Source organism: Saccopteryx leptura, chromosome 4 (assembly GCF_036850995.1).
Source record: "Saccopteryx leptura isolate mSacLep1 chromosome 4, mSacLep1_pri_phased_curated, whole genome shotgun sequence".
Lineage (NCBI taxonomy): Eukaryota > Metazoa > Chordata > Mammalia > Chiroptera > Emballonuridae > Saccopteryx > Saccopteryx leptura.
In genome coordinates, this window is record NC_089506.1 from 123040667 (window position 1) to 123063105 (window position 22439).

Here is a 22439-nt window from a genome sequence, read left to right on the forward strand (position 1 = left end):
AAATTTGATGGCACCCATAAACTCTTTTCCCCCCTTCTCTCCTTTCTTTTCTCTTTTTTTCAAGATACACCTCACCCTATATGGGTGAGGCTGTGCTGGAAATTCTAGAAGTTAGTTTTTTAAGCACTCCATAAAGGCAGGGTAAAGAGGAGAGAGGGACAAACACGGACTGGAGGTGACACCCCTGTCTGAGGGCACATGGCTCTTACACCTGCTGCCCTTCCATCCCAGGGGTGGTGTCTCCGTCTGGTCACTCTGTGACCTGGGCATGTGCTCACCTGCCCCGAGAGGTCACACTCGCGATCAAAGTCCATGTATTCATCCTCCTTGCTGTACATGCCCAGGCCAAACTTGAGCGGTTTCTCATTGGCATCGAGCTGGAACTTCAGCTTGCACAGGCTGTCAAAGAGCTTGGACAGGTGGCGGCTCACCTGGGTGTGTGTGTGGGGGGACACTGGAATTATGCGACCAAGAGGCTCCAAGGGGTACATGCAGCCCACATGCCTTGGCAGTATGAAGCATCTTTCCTTTTGGGGGATACACTCCTCCCTCCCTGGTCAATGTTAACTAAACATACTCAGCCAACAAAAGGGAGTGGGGAGAACTCCTCTCAGGGCAGACCAGACCAGGAGTAGTCCAGGGATCCTAGCCTCAGAGACAGGTGTCTGTTCCCAAAGATTTCTTTTCCCTGAGAAGTTCTGACCCAGCCACCAGACCTGTTTCTGTAAGTCACATGCTCAGATCTTACACTTCGGGCCACCCTTGTGTGTCCCATCTTGTATGTCCCACAATTTTATGGTTAAAATAAAATATAGTTGCTTTCCCTTCGCCTGGTTGGTTAATCCTTCCCACTTGCAGGAGAGCCTTGAGGAACCTTCTCCCTGGTCCTGGGCCGGGGTTTTCTAGGAGGAGCTGGAGGGCCCCTAGTGAATGAGCATCCCCTCAGAAACAGCATCTGGCTCAACCCCTGGCATGAGACCCACTTTCCAGATGAGGAAAATGAGGCACGGTGTGTGTGTGTGTGTGGGGGGGGGTAAAAGGCAAGGCAAGGTCCATGGTGAGCCCATGGTCTTCCGTCAAGTCTGGGCCCTGGTCAGTTTCTGGTGTGGACAACCTCATGGAGGTGATACAGGGACATCAGGACACTCCACAATCCCAGGGCTACTCAGCCGCGGGTTGAGCACATGGCCGCCTACCTCTACGGGGTCATTCCCATTGGAGAGAATGTCCAGGAGGTCAGCTGAGGACACAAAATAAAACCTTGGAAAGGCCAGTCTCTTTGTCTCTAAGTATTCAGCCAACGCCTTCTCACACACGGCCAGCCTAGGGCAGGGGGGGGGGAAACCTGGCTGTGGAGGCCAGTGGTGCAGAGGGTCCCTTCTGGGCCACCCTGTGTGAACTGGCATCTGAAGACGCTCAGTCTGCTGGTCACAGCCCATTTGATTCAGACCTTCCAACCTGACGCACCCCTGCTCGGTCAGCCCCAGACCTGTTGGTGTCCCTAGGTCAGAGGGAACATAGTTTCATCACCACAGTTGTTGCTTCCTCCGATATGGCTGGCGTGGCAGGGTGTGGCTGGGCAGCACCCGCTCCCAAGGAAAAGATGTGCGAACCCATGACCTGGGATTTTTTGGTTGTTTGTTTTGCTTTGTCCTGGCCAGCACGCAGGTTCCTACACTCTGACATCGCTAGTCTAGACAGACAGGGACCCACCTCTTCTTCAGATCCTCAAGTTTGTCATAGAGATCAGGCTTGTTGGTGGCTTCCACCACGTTGGGCGTCTTTACCGCATCTTCCATCAAGGCCTGTGAAGAGAAGGGGACCGCCCAGGCATTAGAAGCCCCACTCTCTCCAGGTAGCCATTTCTGGAAATGACCAGCAGGAGTGAGACAGCCACACTCACCTTGAACTCCATGTCAATGTCATCAAAGCTCTTGGAGTCCTCCGGCAGCTGGGCGCGGATGTCCTCGGAACCTACGAAGATGCTCTCCAGGTGGCTCCAGGTTCTCTGGACCTCGAACCAGATGGAGATGACAGAGTCTGCTGTGGACAGCTTCTGCTGCCAACTCGTCACCTCCTTCAGGAAGTGAGACAGGTACTTGGACATCATCAGGTTCTGCAGCTGCACCTGGTTGTCCTCCAGCGTTTCCACCAGCAGTTCATCTGACTTGAGCATCATGGTGCCTGTTCGTGGGTGTGGCTCATGTTCAAACTCCATGGTGGACCAGGTGCTGTCCAGCACTTTCAGCACCTGCCAGGGAAAAGAAATCAGGTTGCTGGGGGGCTGAGAAGGAGCCATAGTTTCCTGGAACTTGGAAAGGGCCCCTCTTTTCAAAAAGCCAGAATGTCCATACCAACATTGTTCACAACGGCCAAAAGGTGGAAACTACCAAAATGTCCATCAACAGATGATGGATAAACAAAATGTGGCACGTCTCCACACAATGAAATGTCACTCAGCCATAAAAAGAATGAAGTCCTGACACAAGTCACTATGTGGATGAGCCTCCAAAACATTCTGCCCAGGGAAAGAAGCTAGACACAAAGGTCATGTGAGGCCACTTATGTGAAATGTCCAGAACAGCCAAACCTGTAGAGACAGAGTGGGTGAGTGGTTGCTCAGCGTGGGTCAGAGGGGTTTGAGAAGATGCGGGGCAGGGGATAATCACCAAAAGGCATAGGCTTCTTTTTTTGAGATGATGAAGTATTCTAAAATTGGCTAATTATAACATGGATGATTGTGCACATCTGTGAATATGCTGAAAGCCACCAAATTGTACACTCTCCATGGGTGAATGATATGGTTTGTGAGTTATAGCTGAATAAAACCATTGTGGGGGATACAAAATATGACAATTCAAAGTCCCACAGCAGGTAGGTGAGGAGAGAGGTTTGGATTGCAAAGGAGCCCTCCAGGGTGTCCCTGTGGCCTGGGTCTCTTTAACAGCCCAGGCACTGGCTGCGCAGCAGCCCCCTTGCTCCCCCACCTCCCAGGACAGAGGGAGGAGGGGCAGACAGGGTGTAGGTTGGGGTGCTCCAGGTCAAGAGAGTGCTCAGGGCACTTTGAAATGTGCACACTGCTTTGGGTAGGAAGGCAAAGCTGTAGCCAGAGCTGATTTTTCCCCCTAGTAATAAAGTTTGGAAATATAAGATTTCTGTTGTGGGCTGCGTCAGATAAGGCCCAGGGCACTTTCCTTTCGTGTTAAGGGAGCGCTGGCTCCGCATGAGGGGAGAGACCCACACAGCTGGCACGGCAGCCCCAGCAGCATCCCAGACAAAGGACACATGCCAAGGGTACCTTCTCCATCCCGGACTCCTTCACCGCCTTGTCCACAATATTCCGGACCTCGTCCTCATACTTGTGTAGGTTCAGCTGGAGCAACTCCGCCAGGGTCGTGTTCTCTGACATCTCAAATTTCACCTGGGGCAGGAAAACAGGCACATCACCTGCACTCCAACGAGGACAACTTTGTCCCTCACAGAGGGGCAGGTCAGTAAGTATCGCAGGCCACAGAGGGAGCAGGCGAGTTCTCCTAGCCTCGACTTTTCTCCCTGTAAAACTGTGATCAGTCCTGGCCAGATAGCTCAGTTGGTTAGAGCATCATCCTACACAAAGATTGTGGGTTCAATCCTAGGTCAGGGCACAAACAAGAACAGAATGAAGTTTCTCTCTCTCTCTCTCTCTCTCTCTCTCTCTCTCTCCCTCCTTCCCTCCCTCTCTTTCCCTTCTCTCTTTAAAATCAATTTTCAAAAAACACGTGTAATTGCAGTAGGTTGAGCAATGTCCTCTCAAATTCATGTCCACCCACCCATACCTCAGAATGCAGCCTTATCTGGAGATAGGAGTCTGCAGATGTTAAGGATCATGTGAAACCATCCTGAGTAACTGTATGGGCCCAAGTCCAAGGGCAGGTGCTCTTATAAGAGAATGGAGAGGGAGTTTGGAAGGCAGAAGGAGGCCATGTGTCCATGAGGCAGCAATGCAGCACGGCCGTGCCACACACACTCTGGAAACTGTTCTGCTCTTCCCTCCCCTTGGAGGCAGCTGCCTCCTCCCAACAATTAGAGTCACCACACACTCTCGGTTCCACCTGTCATCCCCAACGAGGTCGTGTGTCTCTTTGCTTCTGGGAGAGCAGAAGCCATGTTTCTCTCTTTGTTCCCTGGCATTTACATGGGGTCTCTGTGGGGGGGCGGTGGCTGAGTGTCGCTTGGCTCAGTGTTTGCTGACATTTGTCTTCCGTGGCTGTCTGGGCCAGACCCCCCCACTGGGGGGTGTGGCCCTGAGGAGATTTGGGCTCTAGGACTGTGCATGGGGGACCTGGGAGCTGTTCATCCACCCCAAACTTCCTGAGCTCTGTGCACATTCAACATTTAACCAGAGCAAGCTACACATTTTGCAGGGTGCAGGTCACAGTGAAAATGGTGAGGGCCTTGGTTTAAAAATAAAGAATTTCTAGGTGGCAACAGCAGCACATACAACCCCGCGTAGGGCCATTCTGAGCACAGAGCCCTGTCACTGCTCAGGTCACATGTACGTGGAGCCGGCCTTGTCTACACAGGTCTCTATCAGCACTGGGCTGGGCACTCGAGGGAGCAGCCCCGGCCAGCCCACCCTGCAGCACAGCCACTGGCCATGGGGGCAGCACCCTCCACTCCCATAGCAGGCAGTACCTGGGTGGCCTGCATGAGCTGCTGCCAGTGGCGATCCCGAATGGCGGGGTTCTGCAGCTCGCTCACAGCGCGCAGGGAGGTGATCATGTTCTTCACAGTGTTGTCCAGTCCCACGAAGGCGTCCCAGGTTCTCATCTCCTTGTCCAGGGACCGCACATCTTTGGCGAACTTCTTACAGTCAATGTCCATCTGCTCCACGTTGATGTGTTTCCACTTGGTGGTCTTCCAGTCATCAATGCTGGTGTTTACCTAAAAGGGAGCACTCATCATCTGCCCTGCTCTGGGGAGAGGGCTCGGGGTGGCACCCGGCTGCCTACACCTGTGTTCCACTGCTCGTGGGAGCACATACCGAGGGGACTACTTAAAGCTCAAAACAGTGGGTGGATGGAAGGAAAAACCAGCCCTTCTGCAAAGAGACAACAGATGAAACAGTCAAACTGTTAAAGACACAATGTGTAAGTCAGCAGTTAAAATATATTTTGGTAGGAAATTAGTTAGGACACAGAAGGACTGGACAGTACCACCACCCCACAGGGTCTAACTGCCATAATAGAACTGTCCATCCAACAACCGAAGACGTGCTCTCTTTTCTCAAGAGCCCGTAGGACACTCACCAAGATAAATCACATCCCGAGCCATAAAATAAGCCTTAAAAAATTAAAAAGAGTCAAAGTCAGAAAGGTGTTCTCTGGCTGTATAGACTCAAACTAGAAATCAATAGCAGAGAGGCAACAGGAAAATCCTCAAACATCTAGAAATTAAAGCACACTTCTAAATAACCCAGGACTCCAAAGGAAACCTCAGGAGAAATAAAACATATAGAACTGCAAGAAACAGCAGAGTAAATGGGACCTGGCTCAAGCAGTGAGGCAGAGGTGGCAATACTGCATGTTTACACTGGAAGAGATGGCATGTCTCAAATCAATAAAAAAATCAAATCAAGAAACAAACAAACAAACAAAAAGCAAATAGAAGGAAGGAAATGATAAAGATAAGACCAGGCACCAATGAAAATGGAAGTAGTAAAACAATAAAGAAAAAAAGTGTTGAGTAAAAAGCTGGTTCTTTGAAAAGTCAAAGATGCCTGACCAAGTGGTGGCGCAGTGGATAGAGCATCGGACTGAGATGTGGAGGACTCAAGTTCGAGACCCCAAGGTCGCCAACTTGAGCACGGGCTCATCTGGTTTGAGCAAGGCTCACCAGCTTGAGCCCAAGATTGCTGGCTCGAGCAGGGGTCACTCGGTCTGCTGTAGCCCCCCGGTCAAGGCACATATGAGAAAGCAATCAATGAACAACTAAGGAATCGCAATGAAGAACTGATGCTTCTCATCTCTCTCTCTTCCTGTCTGTCCCTATCTGTCCCTCTCTCTGGCTCTCTCTGTCTCTGTCACACAAAAAGAAGTCAAAGAAGCTTAGAATTTATATACCTCTAGGACTGCTGACAGAGATGACAAGAGGGAAGCCATGAGTCAGCAAATATGAGGAGACACCACTAAAAAGGGTAATAAGGGAACACTGTGACAGCTGCAGCCTTATGAACCAAACTGTGGCAGAAGTGGGCCAGTTCCTTGAAGAACACAAATTATCCAATTCACTACCAAACTTTTTCACAAAATTGGAACAGGCAACAGGAATGGGGTTATACTCACTAAAGAATCAATTTTATAACTGAAAATCTCCCCAAAGAAAAATCTCCAGACCCATGTTTTCAGTGAAATTTTACCAAACATTTAAAGAAGAATTAACACCAATTTTATACAATTTCTTCAAGAAAACAAAAGAAGGGAGAACATTTGTCAAGTTATCTCATGAGTCTAGTATTATCCTGGTACCAAAACCAAAGATATCTCAAGAAAACTATAGACCAAACCACTCATAAACTCAGATATAAAAATTCTCAACAAAAAATCAGCAAATAAAATCTAGCAATATACACAAAGAATTATAAGCCACAATCAAATAGGGTTTATGCAATAGTCGAAAATCAATCTGTGCAGTCTACCATATTAACAGACTAAAGGAAAAAAAATCCTACAATCACCTCACCTGGTACAGAAAAAACATTTGACAAAATCCAGCACCCATTCATGATAAAAACTCTCAAAAAACAGTAGAGAACTTCAACTTGAAAAGTTAGAGCTAGCATCTTACTTAATAGTGAAATACTTTCCCTAAGACTCCAAACAAGGCCTTGGCTTGTAACTCAGTGGATAGAGCATTGGCCTGGTTGTATGGACATCCTGGGTTTGTTCCTGATCAGGGCACACAGGAGAAGTGACCATCTGCTTCTTCCCCTTCCCCCTTCTCTCCTTCTTTCCCTCCCACAGCCAGTGGTTCAGTTGGTTTGAGCATCAACCCTGGGTGCTGAGGATAGCTCAGTTGGTCCGAATGCATCAGTCACAGGTGTTAAAAATAGCTTGGTACTTGAGCATCAGCCCAAGATGGGGTTGCCAAGTGGATCCTGGTCAGGGCACATGCGGAGTCTGCCTCACTATCTCCTCTCCTCTCACCTAAAAAAAGAAAAAAAGACTCCAAACAAGGCAAGGACATTTTCTCCCACTACTCTTATTCAACATAGTACAGTACTGAAGTTCTAGCCACTGCAATATGCAAGAAAAATAAATAAAAGATGTGCAGATTGGAAATGAAGAAGAATGCATTATCTATGAGGAAAAATCCCTAAGGAATCTATAAAAATCACTCCTAAAACTAAGTGACTTCATCAAGGTTACAAGATACAAAACAAAAACAAACAAACAAAAAAACCAACGCATACAGTTCCATCACATTTGCACACACCAAAGCAAATGTGAAAACACATTACTATTCACCATCACATCAAGAAAGAAAAAATTTAGACATTTAGGTCTAAATCTCACAAAACATACATAGGATCTGTATGTTGAAATTACTAATTAGAAGAAACCAAAAAAAAGCCAGGTAAATGGAGGGACATACTATGTTCATGGACTGAAAGACACAACATAGTGAAGATGTCAATTTTCCCCAGAATAATCTATAGGTTTAATGCAATTCCTATAGAAATCTTAACAAGGTTTGTGGGTTGTTGTTGCTTTTTTTTTTTTGTAGGCATAACAAGCATATTCTAAAATTTATATGGAAAAGCGCAAGTCCTGGAAATAGCAAAGCAATCTTGAAAAAGAAGAGTAAAATGAGCAGAACCACTCACTCCCCTGACATGAAGGCTTTGCAGTTAGCTGCAGTAACAAGATTGTGCAGTGTTGCGGAGAGACAATACAGCTCAATGGGATAGAAGAGAGTGCTCACAAAGAGCCCTACACAAACAGGCCCAACTGACTTTTGACAAGGATGTGAAAGCAACTCGACGAAGGACGAGTAGCCTTCTCAACAAGTGGTGCTGGATCCGACATCTGTAGGCAAAAAAATGAACCTCAATCTACATCTCACTCCTTATGCAGAGATTAACTGAAAGATGGATCACAGATTTACATTAAAACATGACAGTAAAACTTTTTAGAAAAGAAACATAGGAGAGATCTTCAGGATCTAGGCAACAGGCCCTTTGACTGGACACAAAAGGCATGACCCATGAAAATAAAAACTGATCAACTGGACATCATCAAAGCTAAAAATGTTTGCTCTTCAGAAGTTCCTGTCAAGGGGAACAGCCAAGCTACAGTCTGGAAGAAGCTATTTGCAAATCACAGATCTGACAAAGGACTAGCATCGAGACCATGTAAAGAAATCTCAAAACTCAAGAGTGAAAAAAAAATCCAGCCCTGGCTGGTTGGCTCAGTGGTAGAGCGTCGGCCCAGTGTGTGGATGTCCCAGGTTTGATTCCTGGTCAGGGCACACAGCACACAGGAGAAGCGCCCATTTGCTTCTTCACACCTCCCCCTCTCACTTCTCTCCCTCCCTGCCCCACAGCCATGGCCCAAATGGAGCAATTGGAGCGAGTTGGCCCGGGTGCTGAGGATGGCTCCATGGCCTCCTTCTCAGGTGCTAAGAAAAGCTCGGTTGGAGCAACAGAGCAATGTCCCAGATGGGCAGAGCATTGCCCCCTAGTGGGCTTGCCGGGTGGATCTTGGTTTGAGGCGCATGCAGGAATCTGTCTCTTCCTCCCCTCCTCTCACTGAATTAAAAAGAAAAGAAAGAAAGAAAATAAAAGAAAAAAGACCAATTGCGAAAAGGACCAAAAGTGTGTACAGTTTACAGAAGAGGATGCACAAATGTTAAATAAGCCCATGAAGAGATATTCCCCATCACCAGTCAGTGTGAAACGCTGCTCCCTTTCCAACAGATTGGGTGGTATTCCTTACTTTTAAAAATTTTTAAAGAGAATGAGATGTGAATGAGGATGAGGGAGGAAAAGGAAGAGAAGGAGGGAGAGGAGAGAGAGGGAGAGAGTGATGCGTGAGGCAGCATCCATGCACAGAAAAAAGGTAACCAGATGCTTGAGTAGTCAAGTGGCCTGTCTTGGAGTACTCTGGGTATCTCCATCACAGACCAGGAAGCCTCTTGTCGCAGTTTCACAGCCAAAGAATACCAGGAGCATCCCCTCTTGGTGCCAAGGTCCCCCAGCTGGGAACCCCCCCACCCACATCCTGGGACTTGCTGCCCTGCTCACCATGACAATCATGTCCCAGAGCTCCTTCAGCAGGTACACCTCTTTGCGACAGGCCTTGAGCTGCTTGTAATCTGGCACAGAGACTTCAAACAGGCTCCCGGACTTACACAGTCCCTCCATGATGCCCTCCATGGCCACGATGCTCTTTTGTTGCTGGGGGTAGGTAAGGAAGGAGGTAAATAGAGCTGCCCGTGCACAGTGGTGCCCTGCCCCTTTCTCTGCTGTATCTTCTGAGCTGCAAGCATGCTCCACTCCAATCCTTCTGACCTATATTCTCCAGCCAGGGCACAACCTTCTTCCCTTCTTGCTTTCAAACACCCCTTGCTTCTGATCTGATGGGAAGGGGGCTTATCTTTGTGAGTTCAGGCCTGAGGGCTGACTTTTCATAGATGTTGTATGAATGCCAAATTTCCTTCTGAGATTTCGTGATTTCCCAGAAATCTTCCCCATTTTCATGCTATGTGTATCTTTTTAATCTTTTTTTTAAAATTTTTATTTATTCATTTTAGAGAAGAGAGAGAGAGAGAAAGAAAGGGGGGGGAGGAGCAGGAAGCATCAACTTCCATATATGCCTTGACCGGGCAGGCCCAGGGTTTTGAACTGGCAACCTCAGCATTCCAGGTTGACGCTTTATCCACTGTGCCACCACAGGTCAGGCTATCTTTTTAGTCTTATTAAAAATTATATAGAGTCCTGCCCAGGCTGTGGAGCCAAGGCTTGCAGCCGTCCCACGAGCGGGCTCCTCCTGCAAGGGTGGGATGAAAGCTCAGAATCAGGGGGAGACCCGCAGCTGAGCAAAAGTGCTCACCCCTGCCCTCAAGGCTGAGCATAACGCCTCCCATGAGGGCGGGGCAAAGGCCAAGGCCATTGAGGCTTGTATACCCGAGCACATGATCAAAGCCACTCCTGTGAAAGAAAGGCAGAAACCACAGCAACATCCCCAGTGGGCAGGCACCGGCAACGCCCATACCCAAACACCCTAGGCAGCAACAGCAGAGGGGGTGGTGGGCCTGCAGACAGACCACACCTAGGAAACACAGAGGCCACACCCAGTGGACTCCAGTGGCCAAAACCTTCTTTTACACAGACAAAATGAGAAGGCAGAGAAATACAACACAAATGAATCAAGAGAAATCCCCAGAAAAGGACCTGAATGAGTCAGATATAACCAAATTACTGGATGCAGAGTTTAAAATAACAATTGTTAGGATGCTCAAAGATATTAGAACAACAATAGATGGTCATTACGAACACCTAAATAAAGAGATAGCAAATATAAAAAAGGACATTGAAATAATAAAAAAGAATCAGTCAGAAATGACAAATAGAATATCAGAAATGAAGAACACAATGGAAGGAATTAAAAGCAGGATGGATGAAGCTGAGAATCAAATCAGCGAGTTAGAGGACAAGATAAATAAAGGCACGGAACCAGAGCACAAAAAAGAAAAGAGACTCAAAAAAAGTCTGAGGAAACTCTAAGAGAGCTCTGTGACAACATGAAGAGAAATAACATCTGCATCATAGGGGTTCCTGAAGAAGAAGAGAAAGAACAAAGGATAGAAACTTTGTTCAAACATATCATAGCTGAAAACTTCCCTCAGTTAAGGCAGGAAAACATCTCACAAGTTCAAGAAGCACAGAGAACTCCATTAAAGAGAAACCCAAAGAAATCTACACCAAGACACATCATAATTAAAATACCAAAGCTAAGTGATAAAGAGAAAATATTAAAAGCTGCTAGAGAAAAAAAGACTATCACCTGCAAAGGAGTCCCCATAAGGATGACTTCCGACTTCTCAGCAGAAACACTTGAGGCCAGAAGGGAATGGCAAGAAATATTCAAAGTAATGCAGAACAAGAGCCTACAACCAAGACTACTTTATCTAGCAAGGCTATCATTTAAAATTGAAGGAGAAATAAAAAGCTTTCCAGACAAAAAAAAAAAAAACTCAAGGAATTCACTACAACCAAACCAAGGCTTCAAGAAATGCTAAGGGGCCCATTGTAAACAGATCAAAAGAGAAAAAGAATATAGTAAAAGAGGAATACAGTTTTAAAGAATAAAATGGCAATAAACAACTACATATCAATAATAACCTTAAATGTAAATGGATTAAATGACCGGATCAAAAGACATAGGGTAGCTGCATGGATAAGAAAACAGGACCCAGCCCTGGCCGGTTGGCTCAGCGGTAGAGCATCGGCCTGGCGTGCGGGGGACCCGGGTTCGATTCCCGGCCAGGGCACATAGGAGAAGCGCCCATTTGCTTCTCCACCCCCACCCCCCTCCTTCCTCTCTGTCTCTCTCTTCCCCTCCCGCAGCCAAGGCTCCATTGGAGCAAAGATGGCCCGGGCGCTGGGGATGGCTCCTTGGCCTCTGCCCCAGGCGCTAGAGTGGCTCTGGTCGCGGCAGAGCGACGCCCCGGAGGGGCAGAGCATCGCCCCCTGGTGGGCAGAGCGTCGCCCCCTGGTGGGCGTGCCGGGTGGATCCCAGTCGGGCGCATGCGGGAGTCTGTCTGACTGTCTCTCCCTGTTTCCAGCTTCAGAAAAATACAAAAAAAAAAAAAAAAAGAAAACAGGACCCATACATATGCTGTCTACAAGAGACACACCTTAAAACAAAAGATGTACATAGACTGAAGATAAAAGGGTGAAGTATAATTCTGATTCCAAAACCAGGCAAAGACAACACAAAGAAAGAAAATTATAGGCCAATATCTCTGATGAATTTAGATGTTAAAATCCTCAACAAAATATTAGCAAACCAATCCAGCAATATATGAAAAAAATCATACACCATGAGCAAGTGGTATTTATTCTTGGGAGGCAAGGCTGGTGCAATATTCGCAAATCAATCAATGTGATTCATCACATAAACAAAAGGAAGGAGAAAAACCACATGATAATTTCAATAGATGCAGAAAAAGCATTTGATAAAATCCAGCACCCATTCATGATCAAAACTCTCAGCAAAGTTGGAATACAGGGCACATACCTCAACATGATAAAGGCCATCTATGACAAACCCACAGCTAATATCATACTCAATGGGCAAAAGTCAAAAGCAATCCCCTTAAGATCAGGAACAAGGCAGGGGTGCCCCCTTTCACCACTCTTATTCAACATAATTCTGGAAGCCCTAGCCACAGCAATTAGACAAGAAAAAGAAATAAAAGGCATCCAAATTGGAAAAGAAGAAGTAAAACTATCATTATTTGCAAATGATATGATATTGTATATAGAAAACCCTAAAAGTCTCAGTCAAAAAACTACTGGACCTGATAAACCAATTCAGCAAGGTGGCAGGATATAAAATTAATACTCAGAAATCAGAGGCATTTTTATACACTAACAATGAACTGTCAGAAAGAGAAATTAAGGAAGCAATCCCCTTCACCATGCAACCAAAAAAATAAAGTACCTAGGAATAAATTTAACCAGGGAGATTAAAGACTTGTACTTGGAAAATTATAAAACATTAATAAAAGAAATCAGGGAAGATACAAACATGTGGAAGCATATACCGTGCTCACGGTTAGGAAGAATAAACATCATTAAAATGTCTATATTACCTAAAGCAATTTATAAATTCAATGCAATACCGATTAAAATACCAATGAGTTACTTCAAAGATATAGAACACATATTCCAAAAATTTATATGGAACCAAAAGAGAACACGAATAGCCTCAGCAATCTTGAAAAGGAAGAATAAAGTGGGAGGTATCACACTTTCTGATAATCAAGTTATACTACAAGGCCATTGTACTCAAAACAGCCTGGTAGTGGCATAAGAACAGGCATATAGATCAATGGAACAGAACGGAGAACCCAGAAATAAACCCATAGCTCTATGGACAACTGATATTTGACAAAGAAGGTATGAGCATACATTGGAGTAAAGACAGCCTCTTCAACAAATGGTGTTGGGAAAACTGGACAGCTACCTGCAAAAAAATGAAAGTAGACCACTAACTTACACCATTCACAAAAATCAACTCAAAATGGATAAAAGACTTAAATGTAAGCCGTAAAACCATAAGCATCTTAGAAGAAAACATAGGCAGTAAGCTTTCTGACATCTCTTGCAGCAATATATTTGCCGATTTATCTCCACAGGCAAGTGAAATAAAAGACAGGATAAACAAATGGGACTATAGCAAACTAAAAAGCTTCTGCACAGCTAAAGACAATAAGAACAGAATAAAAAGACAAACTACACAATGGGAGAATATATTTGACAATACGTCTGATAAGGGGTTAATAACCAAAATTTATAAAGAACTTGTAAAACTCAATATCAGGAACACAATCCAATAAAAAAATGGGCGAAAGAAATGAGTAGACACTTCTCCAAAGAGGATATACAGATGGCCAATAGACATATGAAAAAATGCTCAACATCACTATCATTAGAGAAATGCAAATTAAAACGACAATGAGATATCATCTCACACCAGTCAGAATGGCGCTCATCAACAAAACAGCACAGAATAAGTGCTGGCGAGGATGTGGAGAAAAGGGAACCCTCCTGCACTGCTGGTGGGAATGCAGACTGGTACAGCCACTGTGGAAAACAGTATGGAGACTCCTCAAAAAATTAAAAATTGAACTGCCTTTTGACCCAGCTATCCCACTTTTAGGAATATACCCCAAGAACGCCATAGCACTGTATGAAAAGAAGAAATGCACCCCCATGTTTATGGCAGCATTGTTCACAATAGCGAAGATCTGGAAACAGCCCAAGTGTCTGTCAGTGGACGAGTGGATTAAAAAGCTTTGGTACATATATACTATGGAATACTACTCAGCCTTAAGAAATGATGACATCGGATCATTTACAACAACATGGATGGACCTTGATAACATTATACGGAGTGAAATAAGTAAATCAGAAAAAACTAAGAACTATATGACTCCATACATAGGTGGGACATAAAAATGAGACTCAGAGACATGGACAAGAGTGTGGGGGTTACAGGGTGGGGGGAGAGGAGAGGGAGGGGGAGGGGAGGGTTACAAGAAAACCAGATAGAAGGTGACAGAAGACAAGGTTACAAGAAAACCAGATAGAAGGTGACAGAAGACAATTGGACTTTGGGCAAATGGAATGTAGCATAATCAAATGTCAAAATAACCTGGAGATGTTTTCTCTGAACATATGTACCCTGATTTATCAATGTCACTCCATTAAAATTAATTTTAAAAAAAGAAAAAAAATTATATAGGTTGCTTTAGAAATTAGAAAAGTCTAGATAAGCAAAGAAGAGGTGGGAAAAAGAGTCATCTCAAACCCCAGGACTAAGCGGGGAGCACTATGAATGAGTTGGTGTAGAGATTGTTCATGTGTTCGCACAGTTATAAAGGCAGGCACCGGAGTGTGTGCACGCACCTCGGGACGAAGGCCACCTGGGAGCCCGTCAGGTCCAGCCTGGGGCCTGTCAATAAGGACTCTGGGGATCCAAGGAGAGAATGGGCCTGTCTGCACTGTGGCTTGGGGAACCGGAGGTTAGGAAACGGCCACAAACAAAGGGTAGGACCTTGAACTTCAGAATGGTAGGGTTCGAAGCTGAGCAAGCAGAACAGCAGAGACTTGGGAAGGGAAAGCGTAGGGTGATCCTGAAGAACATCTTGGGGTTCCCTTGTGCTAATGCCTGTAGTACTGTGGGGTGAGGCAGAGGTGCAGGCTGAGTGTGGTGCTGGGAGCAGAGGCATGGGCAGTGCCCAGAATGCTCTGGGAGCTCCCTGTTGGCCCTGAGGAGTCCATGAGATCCAAGCCTGAGTGGGTGCCAGGCCCAGGGCCATGGAACGTGCATGGTGGACCCCAACCACAAACTTAACAGTGGGGACAGAGGGGACAAGGGTGAGGCTTGGCCACTGGCTACATACAATGGGCCAGGGACAGGAAGGTATCAGGGATGCTGAGTGAGTGCTAAGCCCAGGAACAGGAAACTGCTGAGTGTGACCAGGGTGGAGGACCTAGGAGGTGCAGCAGGGCGAGGGACAGGATGGGTTTACAGGATATTTAGATGGGTGGAGCAGAGGCCAGTTCCCTTGGGGCCCTGTATCTGGACTCCAAGAATGACTGCTTGAGAAAGGACAGAAGGTAAGGAGGTTCCCAGAGTCACTCCCCAGCTCCACCTTGAGCCAAAGTACCTTATCCAGGGACTTGTAGGGCTCGGGGCTGCTGAAGGTGAACGGGGCTTCTTGCCTGAACTTCTCCCTGAAGACATGCTGCTTGAGCTGTAGAACAGCCACGCCGAGGTGTCACTGCTGGTCCCCCCATATGGCAGCCCCTCTCTCATGGCCCTACCCCACCCCCAGGTGCCGTGGGACCTCGAACTGCTGGCACTTCCTCCTCAGGATGTTGACCTCGTTGGCCTGCAGGGGAGCCACGTTCTGTTTGACCTGAATGGCCAGCTTCTTGGTGTTTGTCCACTGCTCCCGCAGTTCCTACGACAGCAAAGGCTAGGATGTCTCCTTTCTCTGTTTTTTGTCAAACTTTCTATCTTGAGATAATTACAGGCGCACGGGGGCTGCACAGACAGCACAGAGTCCTGGCCGCCTCCTGGCCTCCAGGGCAGCATCTGCACGGCTGTGGGTCAGTGCCACCCAGGCACTGCACATCTGTTACCCAGACAACCCGAATCCATGTGTGCACGTGTGTGTGTGCGCGTGTCCAAGCAGTGCCTGCATGTGTGCACACGTGTGCATGTCTGTGTGTGCGTGTGAATGTATACATGTGAGTGTGTGCTGTGTGTGCCTGTAGCCCTAGGCACTTTTATTCTATGTATAGACTTCTGCAGCTACTGCCGTGGTCCCCACACAACTGTCACTGGGAAGGAATCCTTATGTCACCTCTCTATCTGTACCCCTGGCACCCTGTCCCCAGCGGCCACTACCTTGCTCTCCATTTCCCTATGTTTGCCATTTCAGGAATGTCTTCACACTCAAATGAATGTTTGTATTTTCCAGGTTCTTCATACCTGGGCACATGCTGTACATGCAACCACAAAATATTTAAAGAAAAAAAATCCCAAGCCCATGAACTCTTTGCCCACAAATGGATGTGGCTTCACTTCCTTCTGTGATTAACTAATGGTTTTCATTGGCAGTGGTGCACCTCTAACACCATCGTATCACACAGCTGTCCCCACCGCTACTTTGTCCATGGCCCCGGAGCCCCTGGAGACAGGCCACACACCCTTCTAGTCCTCAGCACAGGTCACCGTCCCCCTTTGCCCCACAGTCTGGTCCCCATGTCCCCATCTCAGCTGTGGGGTCTTGGGCACTAGTTGCAGTTGGTGTCTAGCAGGGAGCAGGCTTGTGTGACTGGACAGAGTCAGCCACAGAGGGGGAAAGAGGGAAGGAGGCAGAGGATCTGGGAGAGCACTGAGTCGGTACTGGGGCTTCAGGACCCATTTCCTCCACCCTCCCACCCCCAGCCCAGCTGCTTTGAGACTGAAACAGCTGAGAAGTTCTAGGGGAGCCTATGTGTCCCACATGGAGACTGGAGCTGGCCTGGGCATTCCCAGAACAGCTGACCTGCTGCCCCCAGAGTGAGGGCGGGCCCCTCTCTCAGCCCTTCTGCTGAGCCCCAATCTCCACAGTCTCCATAATCTCCATGGGGCCTGTGCTGCAGCGTTCTCTGTCCACTGTCCCTCACACCCAGGGCTGACCCAGCACTCAGGAGGAGGAGTGGGATGTGAAGGCATTTTTAGCCCAAGGGAACAGCAATCAAACGGAGGAAGCCTGGCCCAGCCTCGAGGCTGTCTCACTGTTCCTCCTGCCCAGGGAGCCTTCTTCTCCACCTCCTCCTCCAGGAGATCCCAGGTAGAGGAGGTCTAGCCCACAGGCCTGGAATGTGAGGCCTGTCCCCAGTGACAACAGCCCTTCTTGGCCGTGGCCCAGGTCCCTGGCCTCTCCCCCACTGACACACGAGGCGGCTGGTTGCGTCCACCTGCAGCTTCACATGTGTCTCCTCTGGCATCTCCTCCCCGTACGTCTTAAGCAGCTCGATGGTTTGCTTCAGGGGCTCGAACATGGTGTCGGTCACCACCTGTCTCTCCTTGACCTTCATCAGGTGCCCCATCATCTCCACGAGACCGTCATAATCCCCTTCCTTGAGGGGCTTCGTGAGGCCCGTCCTGGAAACTTTCATGAAGGCTTCCAGGTCATCGAGGCTAAGGGACAGAGAGCTGCCTGTGACAGGCGCCACCTCCACAGAGGAGAGAGGGTGCGTGTCTATCTCAGGGCATCTGCTGCTTCCCCACCTGAACGGCACCCCACGCCTTGCCAGCTCCCCTCAAACTGATCGGCAAATCCCAGCATCAGGCCACATCTCAGAGAAGCCTTTGTTGGCCTCTCAGTTGGCACTCAGCTTGATGACACTCTTTCATGACCCTGACTGTCACCTGTAACTGCACAGTCACTGGTGCACTTGTCACATGTCTGGCCTCCCCACCAGGCTGTGGGTTCCTAAGGGTTTCCTTGGCACCTGGCGCCCACACACTGAGTGCTCAGTACACAGGCATCAGGGGAAGAAGCAGAGCATCCCACAGCAGCCAGGTGACCCTGTGATTGGGGGCCACCCTCAGTGGGGCCACTGGTCCCAATGCTGGACCTTCATCCCCACATCTGTCCTGGAGGAGTTACCCAACAGACACCAGCACTTCCGTGGATGGTCATGTAATGTCCCCTCCATGTCCCTTGAGCTCCCTTGGGGTGTCGTCTGGACAGCAGCAAGGGGGCACCCACCTGCTGACGACATGGTTGCTCAGGTGGCGCTTAAACATGAAGCTCCAGCGCTTGATGGTGTTGAGCAGGGCCTGCTTGAAGGGACGGCAGTCGCACTGCAGCCAGCCGCTGAACAGCTTGGTGTTCTCACACCTGGACACTTCCTCATACAGCTTCTCGTAGGAGTCGATCTGGAATACAAGTCTCTGGTCATTTGCTGGGCTGCCGTGAGGCTGGGCCCTGAGCGCCCTGAGCTGGCCTCCTCCCCGCACCAGGGTTCCTGTGGCCTGGTCATGGATCCCTGCTTAGAAGAGCCTGTCAGGGATGTCATTGGCAAGGCCGGCAAGGCTACCCAGGACAAAGCTGTGAGAGGTGGCCTGGCCTGCGGAGTCGCAGTGAATAAAGCGTCGACCTGGAACATTGAGGTTGCCGGTTCAAAACATTGAGCTTGCTTGGTCAGGGCACAAATGGGAGTTGATGCTTCCTGCTCCCCCCCACCTCTCTCTCCTCTCTAAAATGAACTTTAAAAAATCAAAGCTGAGAGAGGTGAAGTGTTCACACAGCCCTCCTCAGGCTGCTCCATGTCTGAGGCTCTCAAATGCCAGCAGCAGGCCCCACCTCCTGAAGTAAAATGTGCCCACCTGAGCATCCCCCTGTGGGTGGGTAACTCCCACTCAAATGGGGGAGGGGAGGTTGAGGAAAGCACTGACCATGGAGGTGTACCCCTTCCAGGGCTGGCTAATCCTTACAGATAGTGACAACTCCCCAGGGAGCCATCTTTCATATAAAAACCTACCCACCCAGAGCCCGCACCCCTCCTGGAGCTCACACTCCAGGCCACTGTCCCCCTGCCCTAATCACCCAGGACCAGGATGCAGCCCACCAGGGTAGCTCTTACCCCCGGAGTCCACTGCAGTGATTCAAAGTGGCAAACCCTAAGCCCTCCTGCCCTGTCTCCCCGATTCCTTCCCACTGAAACCACACCAAGGAGCTCTCCCCCATTTCTCTGTCTCTCTGCATCCTGACCACCTTGCTGCTCCCTGTGTGGCCCTTCAGGGCATAGCACACCCCACCTGTCAGGAACTCTGAGTCACACACTCTTGTTTTCAGTGGCAGCTGTCTCCTGATTGGCCAGCTTCACCAGACCAGAATAATAAAACCTACATTGTACAGCCAGGTTCTAAATCAAGCCCCACAACCCTCCAAGGTGGGGGTCTGAAGGTGAGGGAGCCGAGGGCGGGGCTGCCACGCACCTGCTGCTGGAACTGCGTGAGGCTGGGCGGTGTCTTGGGGACCAACTCCTCGGCCCGGAAGTCCAAGTCCTCCGGGGTGAAGGCACAGCCATAGGTGAGGAAGTTCTTCATGGATTCCTGGAGGTTGTCCAGCCAGAGATAGGAGTATCTCTCGAAGGAGTCCTGGTATTCCTCTGCCTCCTTCAGGGCACTGAGCACTGTGTTGGACATCTCCTCTCGCATCTCGTTGAGGTCGGCCATGTCTTCCAGATCTGACTGCAGGGGGCAAGGGAGAAGCAACAGTTGAGCATCTCGCTTGTGGTCACGACTTGGATATGACTTCCCTGCCCTAGAGAGTATCTCTCTGTTGGTGGACGTGTCACTGACCTCTCAAGGTGGGAAGTAGGGACATTCACTGATGTGCAATCCCCCTCAAGGAGGTATGCTGAATGTGACTTTTGCCCAGGGAACACTGGATGACTGGAACATTCATCCATCCATCCATCCATTCATTTGTTTGTTATTCAGAGCCTGCCGTGTGCCAGGTGGGGGTGCGGGCACTGGGGCTGCAGACAGAGTTCACATGGAGGGTGCAGTACAGGGGTGGGGTGTTGGAGACTGAATAAGCCAACAGGGTATTTTGCAGTTTGGATATCTTGGGGACAGAGGTGCTGGGCCCAACCCCCACCTCACCTGCCTAGTTAACAAAGAGCTGTGCTTTACTGCCCTTTCTGCCCACCCACGTTCTCTGGAAGAGACTGGAAGCTAGCTTTTTACTGGTATAAAGTTAGATTGAATGGTATGGTGGGGGTTGTCTTTGAGTTGCCTTGGAAACGTCATTGAATTACTAATGGACCACGATTTTTCATGAATAAAGACGGTGTCTTTCTAGGGGAGCCATTGTTGCTGCCGCCGGAGAACAGTAGTGACTGTCGGCCGTGGCATCCTCCCGACCCCATCTGTATGGTATATATCTTTAAGTCTCTGTCTATCTTTAATTCAATTTCATACCTTTTTCTGCTCAGGACCCTGGAATAGACTTGTTGTGGCTAGTTCATGACAGTGGGGGTCATCAAAGAACCACAGAAATGTGGCGTCACAACTCTGGCCTTTGCCTATTGGGAAGAGGCTGGGGAATGCTCCTTGAGAGCTGATAGACAAGTAGGCAAATGGCAGGAGAAGCAGCAAAGCCCGTGCAAAGGCCCTGTGCTGGGAAGTAGCAGATAATTGAGGAACTGAAAGAAGACAACCAGGATAGCTAGAGCAGGGAGCATGAGAGGCCTATGGTGGACAGGATTGTCTGAGTTTCAAGTGACAAAACGGAACCCACATTGCTGTAAGCAAAAAGACGACTGCTGGCTCGTGAGAAGCTTGAAGCAAGCACTGTTAACAGTTTGGAGTGTAGCCAGAGAAAGACAAACTTTTGCTTTTTTTTTTAAATGAGTGAAGTCACATCCTAAATATTGTTCCACCAGTTGATAAACACTTGATAACACATCACGAGCATCTTTCTGGCCCTGGCTCATTTCTGTGACTCATATGGATGCCTTCATATGGATAGGCTACAGTCTACTGAACGATTCCTGTCTGACGAACATTCAAGTCTTTCCCAATTTTTGTTTTATAGTCATACAAACCATGCTCCGGTACACCCCCCCTCAGCAGGAGTCAAATTTCCTATGCCCAGACTTTGTTCTGACCGCACTGTACTTGTGGGCAGGATTGGGACGCAGGAGTCAGTGTAGGCACAGGTGTCAGAGTGCTGGGTGCAGAGAATCGCAGTGCTCCCATTACAGAAGGGAGAGAAACACTAGGAAGGGGTAAGAAATGCTCTGGCTGTCCAGGGGGTGGGGATGGGCAAGCATCAGGGAAGGAAAACTAGGCTCACAGAGGAGTAACCTGTTTGGGAGGAAGGGTGGGATTTCAGGAATGGGGAGAGAAATCCCATCTGCAGTCCAGGGGAACCTGATTGCATAGAAACCTCTGGGGCCCTGGACCCATTCCAAACCACTGTCACTTAAAATGTAAATAACCAGGCACCGCTGAGTTAGGAAAGATGATGGTGCCCAAGCAGGGAAAGCGGTAAGACCAACTGACCTTGTAGCTCAGCCTGCCCTTGGCCAAGCGGGGGATGAGCTTGGCTGTGTTATAGATGTCATTGACCAGGCTCTCAATCAGTGCCAGGAAGCCCACCTCCAGGGACGGATGGAAGGATATCCCATCATCGTCCAGCTCCATGTGGATCTCAAAGAGTGGCATGATGTTCTCCTGCAACGGCCGTCACAGGAGTCAATGCCTCGCCCTTGGGGTAAGCGTTCCCCATGCCCAGATGTTTACTGCGGGGTACAGGGCTAACTCCCGCTGACCAAGACCACTTGGAGCGTATGCTTCTCAGTGGCCTCTGGAGCAAGTGTCTCCCTAGACCAAATGCATGGCTGCAGGGCCAAAAGCAGGCTGGAGCAGCTCTGGGCAAGACAAAACAGTGATGGGAAATGTACACCAGAGGTCAACACCCTCAGTTCAAAGCCTGTATCTGCCAATTACTAGCTGGGTGGTCTTGACCTCCCAGTGACCCCAGATTTGTAAAAGGAGAAAAATCATTTTATAGAACAGACACAATAGCCCCCACCTCTTTGGGTTATTGTGAGGTCTATGTGAACCAAGAACCTATGAAGCGTGTAGAGTGGTAGCTGTCTCACGTCTAAGGACTGGGGGACATGGCCGCAGTGCACTGTGGGGTCACAGCCAGGCAGGACGGCTTCAGCCATGTGTGCTCTAGAAGAGACAAGTCCTCATGTCCGTTGGAGGTTCCCGTCTAAAAAGCACGTGCGCAGGGTAACCCCGTCTGTTCTGGGATCCCCCTCGGGAGGCTGCAAGGCTGAGGGTGCTGGTCTCATTGCCAGGTGACAGGAGGGCAGCCCCTCATCCTCCCAGTCAACATGAGGAGGCGGCAGGGGTGCCTGCTTTCCTTCACCTGGCAGCGAGATCGGATGACTCTCAGATCCGGTAGGTGTTCTATAGCCCCTTTCCTGTATGGCAGATTGAAGGTGACCAGATGTCCCGAATGCCTGGGACTGAGGACAGTATGGGGTACAGGACTTTCAATTTTAAAACTGGGATAAGTTGGTCACCCTGCCAGATTTTAATAATCCTGTTTATCTGTAATAAGATAGCCTATTCTATCAT

At 48.7% G+C, this 22439-nt stretch overlaps 1 protein-coding gene across 2 annotated transcripts in view; it reads right to left on the reverse strand.

The window, feature by feature from the left end:
• DNAH17 (dynein axonemal heavy chain 17) overlaps positions 1–22439 on the reverse strand; it is a 106785-nt gene that overhangs the window by 60047 nt on the left and 24299 nt on the right. For both annotated transcript variants that reach the window (XM_066381411.1, XM_066381410.1), the window contains exons 18-30: positions 21351–21521; positions 19275–19529; positions 18043–18212; positions 17246–17468; positions 15622–15738; positions 15442–15528; positions 9284–9436; positions 4675–4923; positions 3299–3421; positions 1904–2251; positions 1714–1805; positions 1197–1323; positions 279–431 (exon numbers count right to left, since the gene is read on the reverse strand). In XM_066381411.1, coding sequence (XP_066237508.1) covers positions 279–431; positions 1197–1323; positions 1714–1805; positions 1904–2251; positions 3299–3421; positions 4675–4923; positions 9284–9436; positions 15442–15528; positions 15622–15738; positions 17246–17468; positions 18043–18212; positions 19275–19529; positions 21351–21521 — 2268 coding nt within the window. The remainder of the gene's footprint in view (positions 1–278; positions 432–1196; positions 1324–1713; positions 1806–1903; positions 2252–3298; positions 3422–4674; positions 4924–9283; positions 9437–15441; positions 15529–15621; positions 15739–17245; positions 17469–18042; positions 18213–19274; positions 19530–21350; positions 21522–22439) is intronic.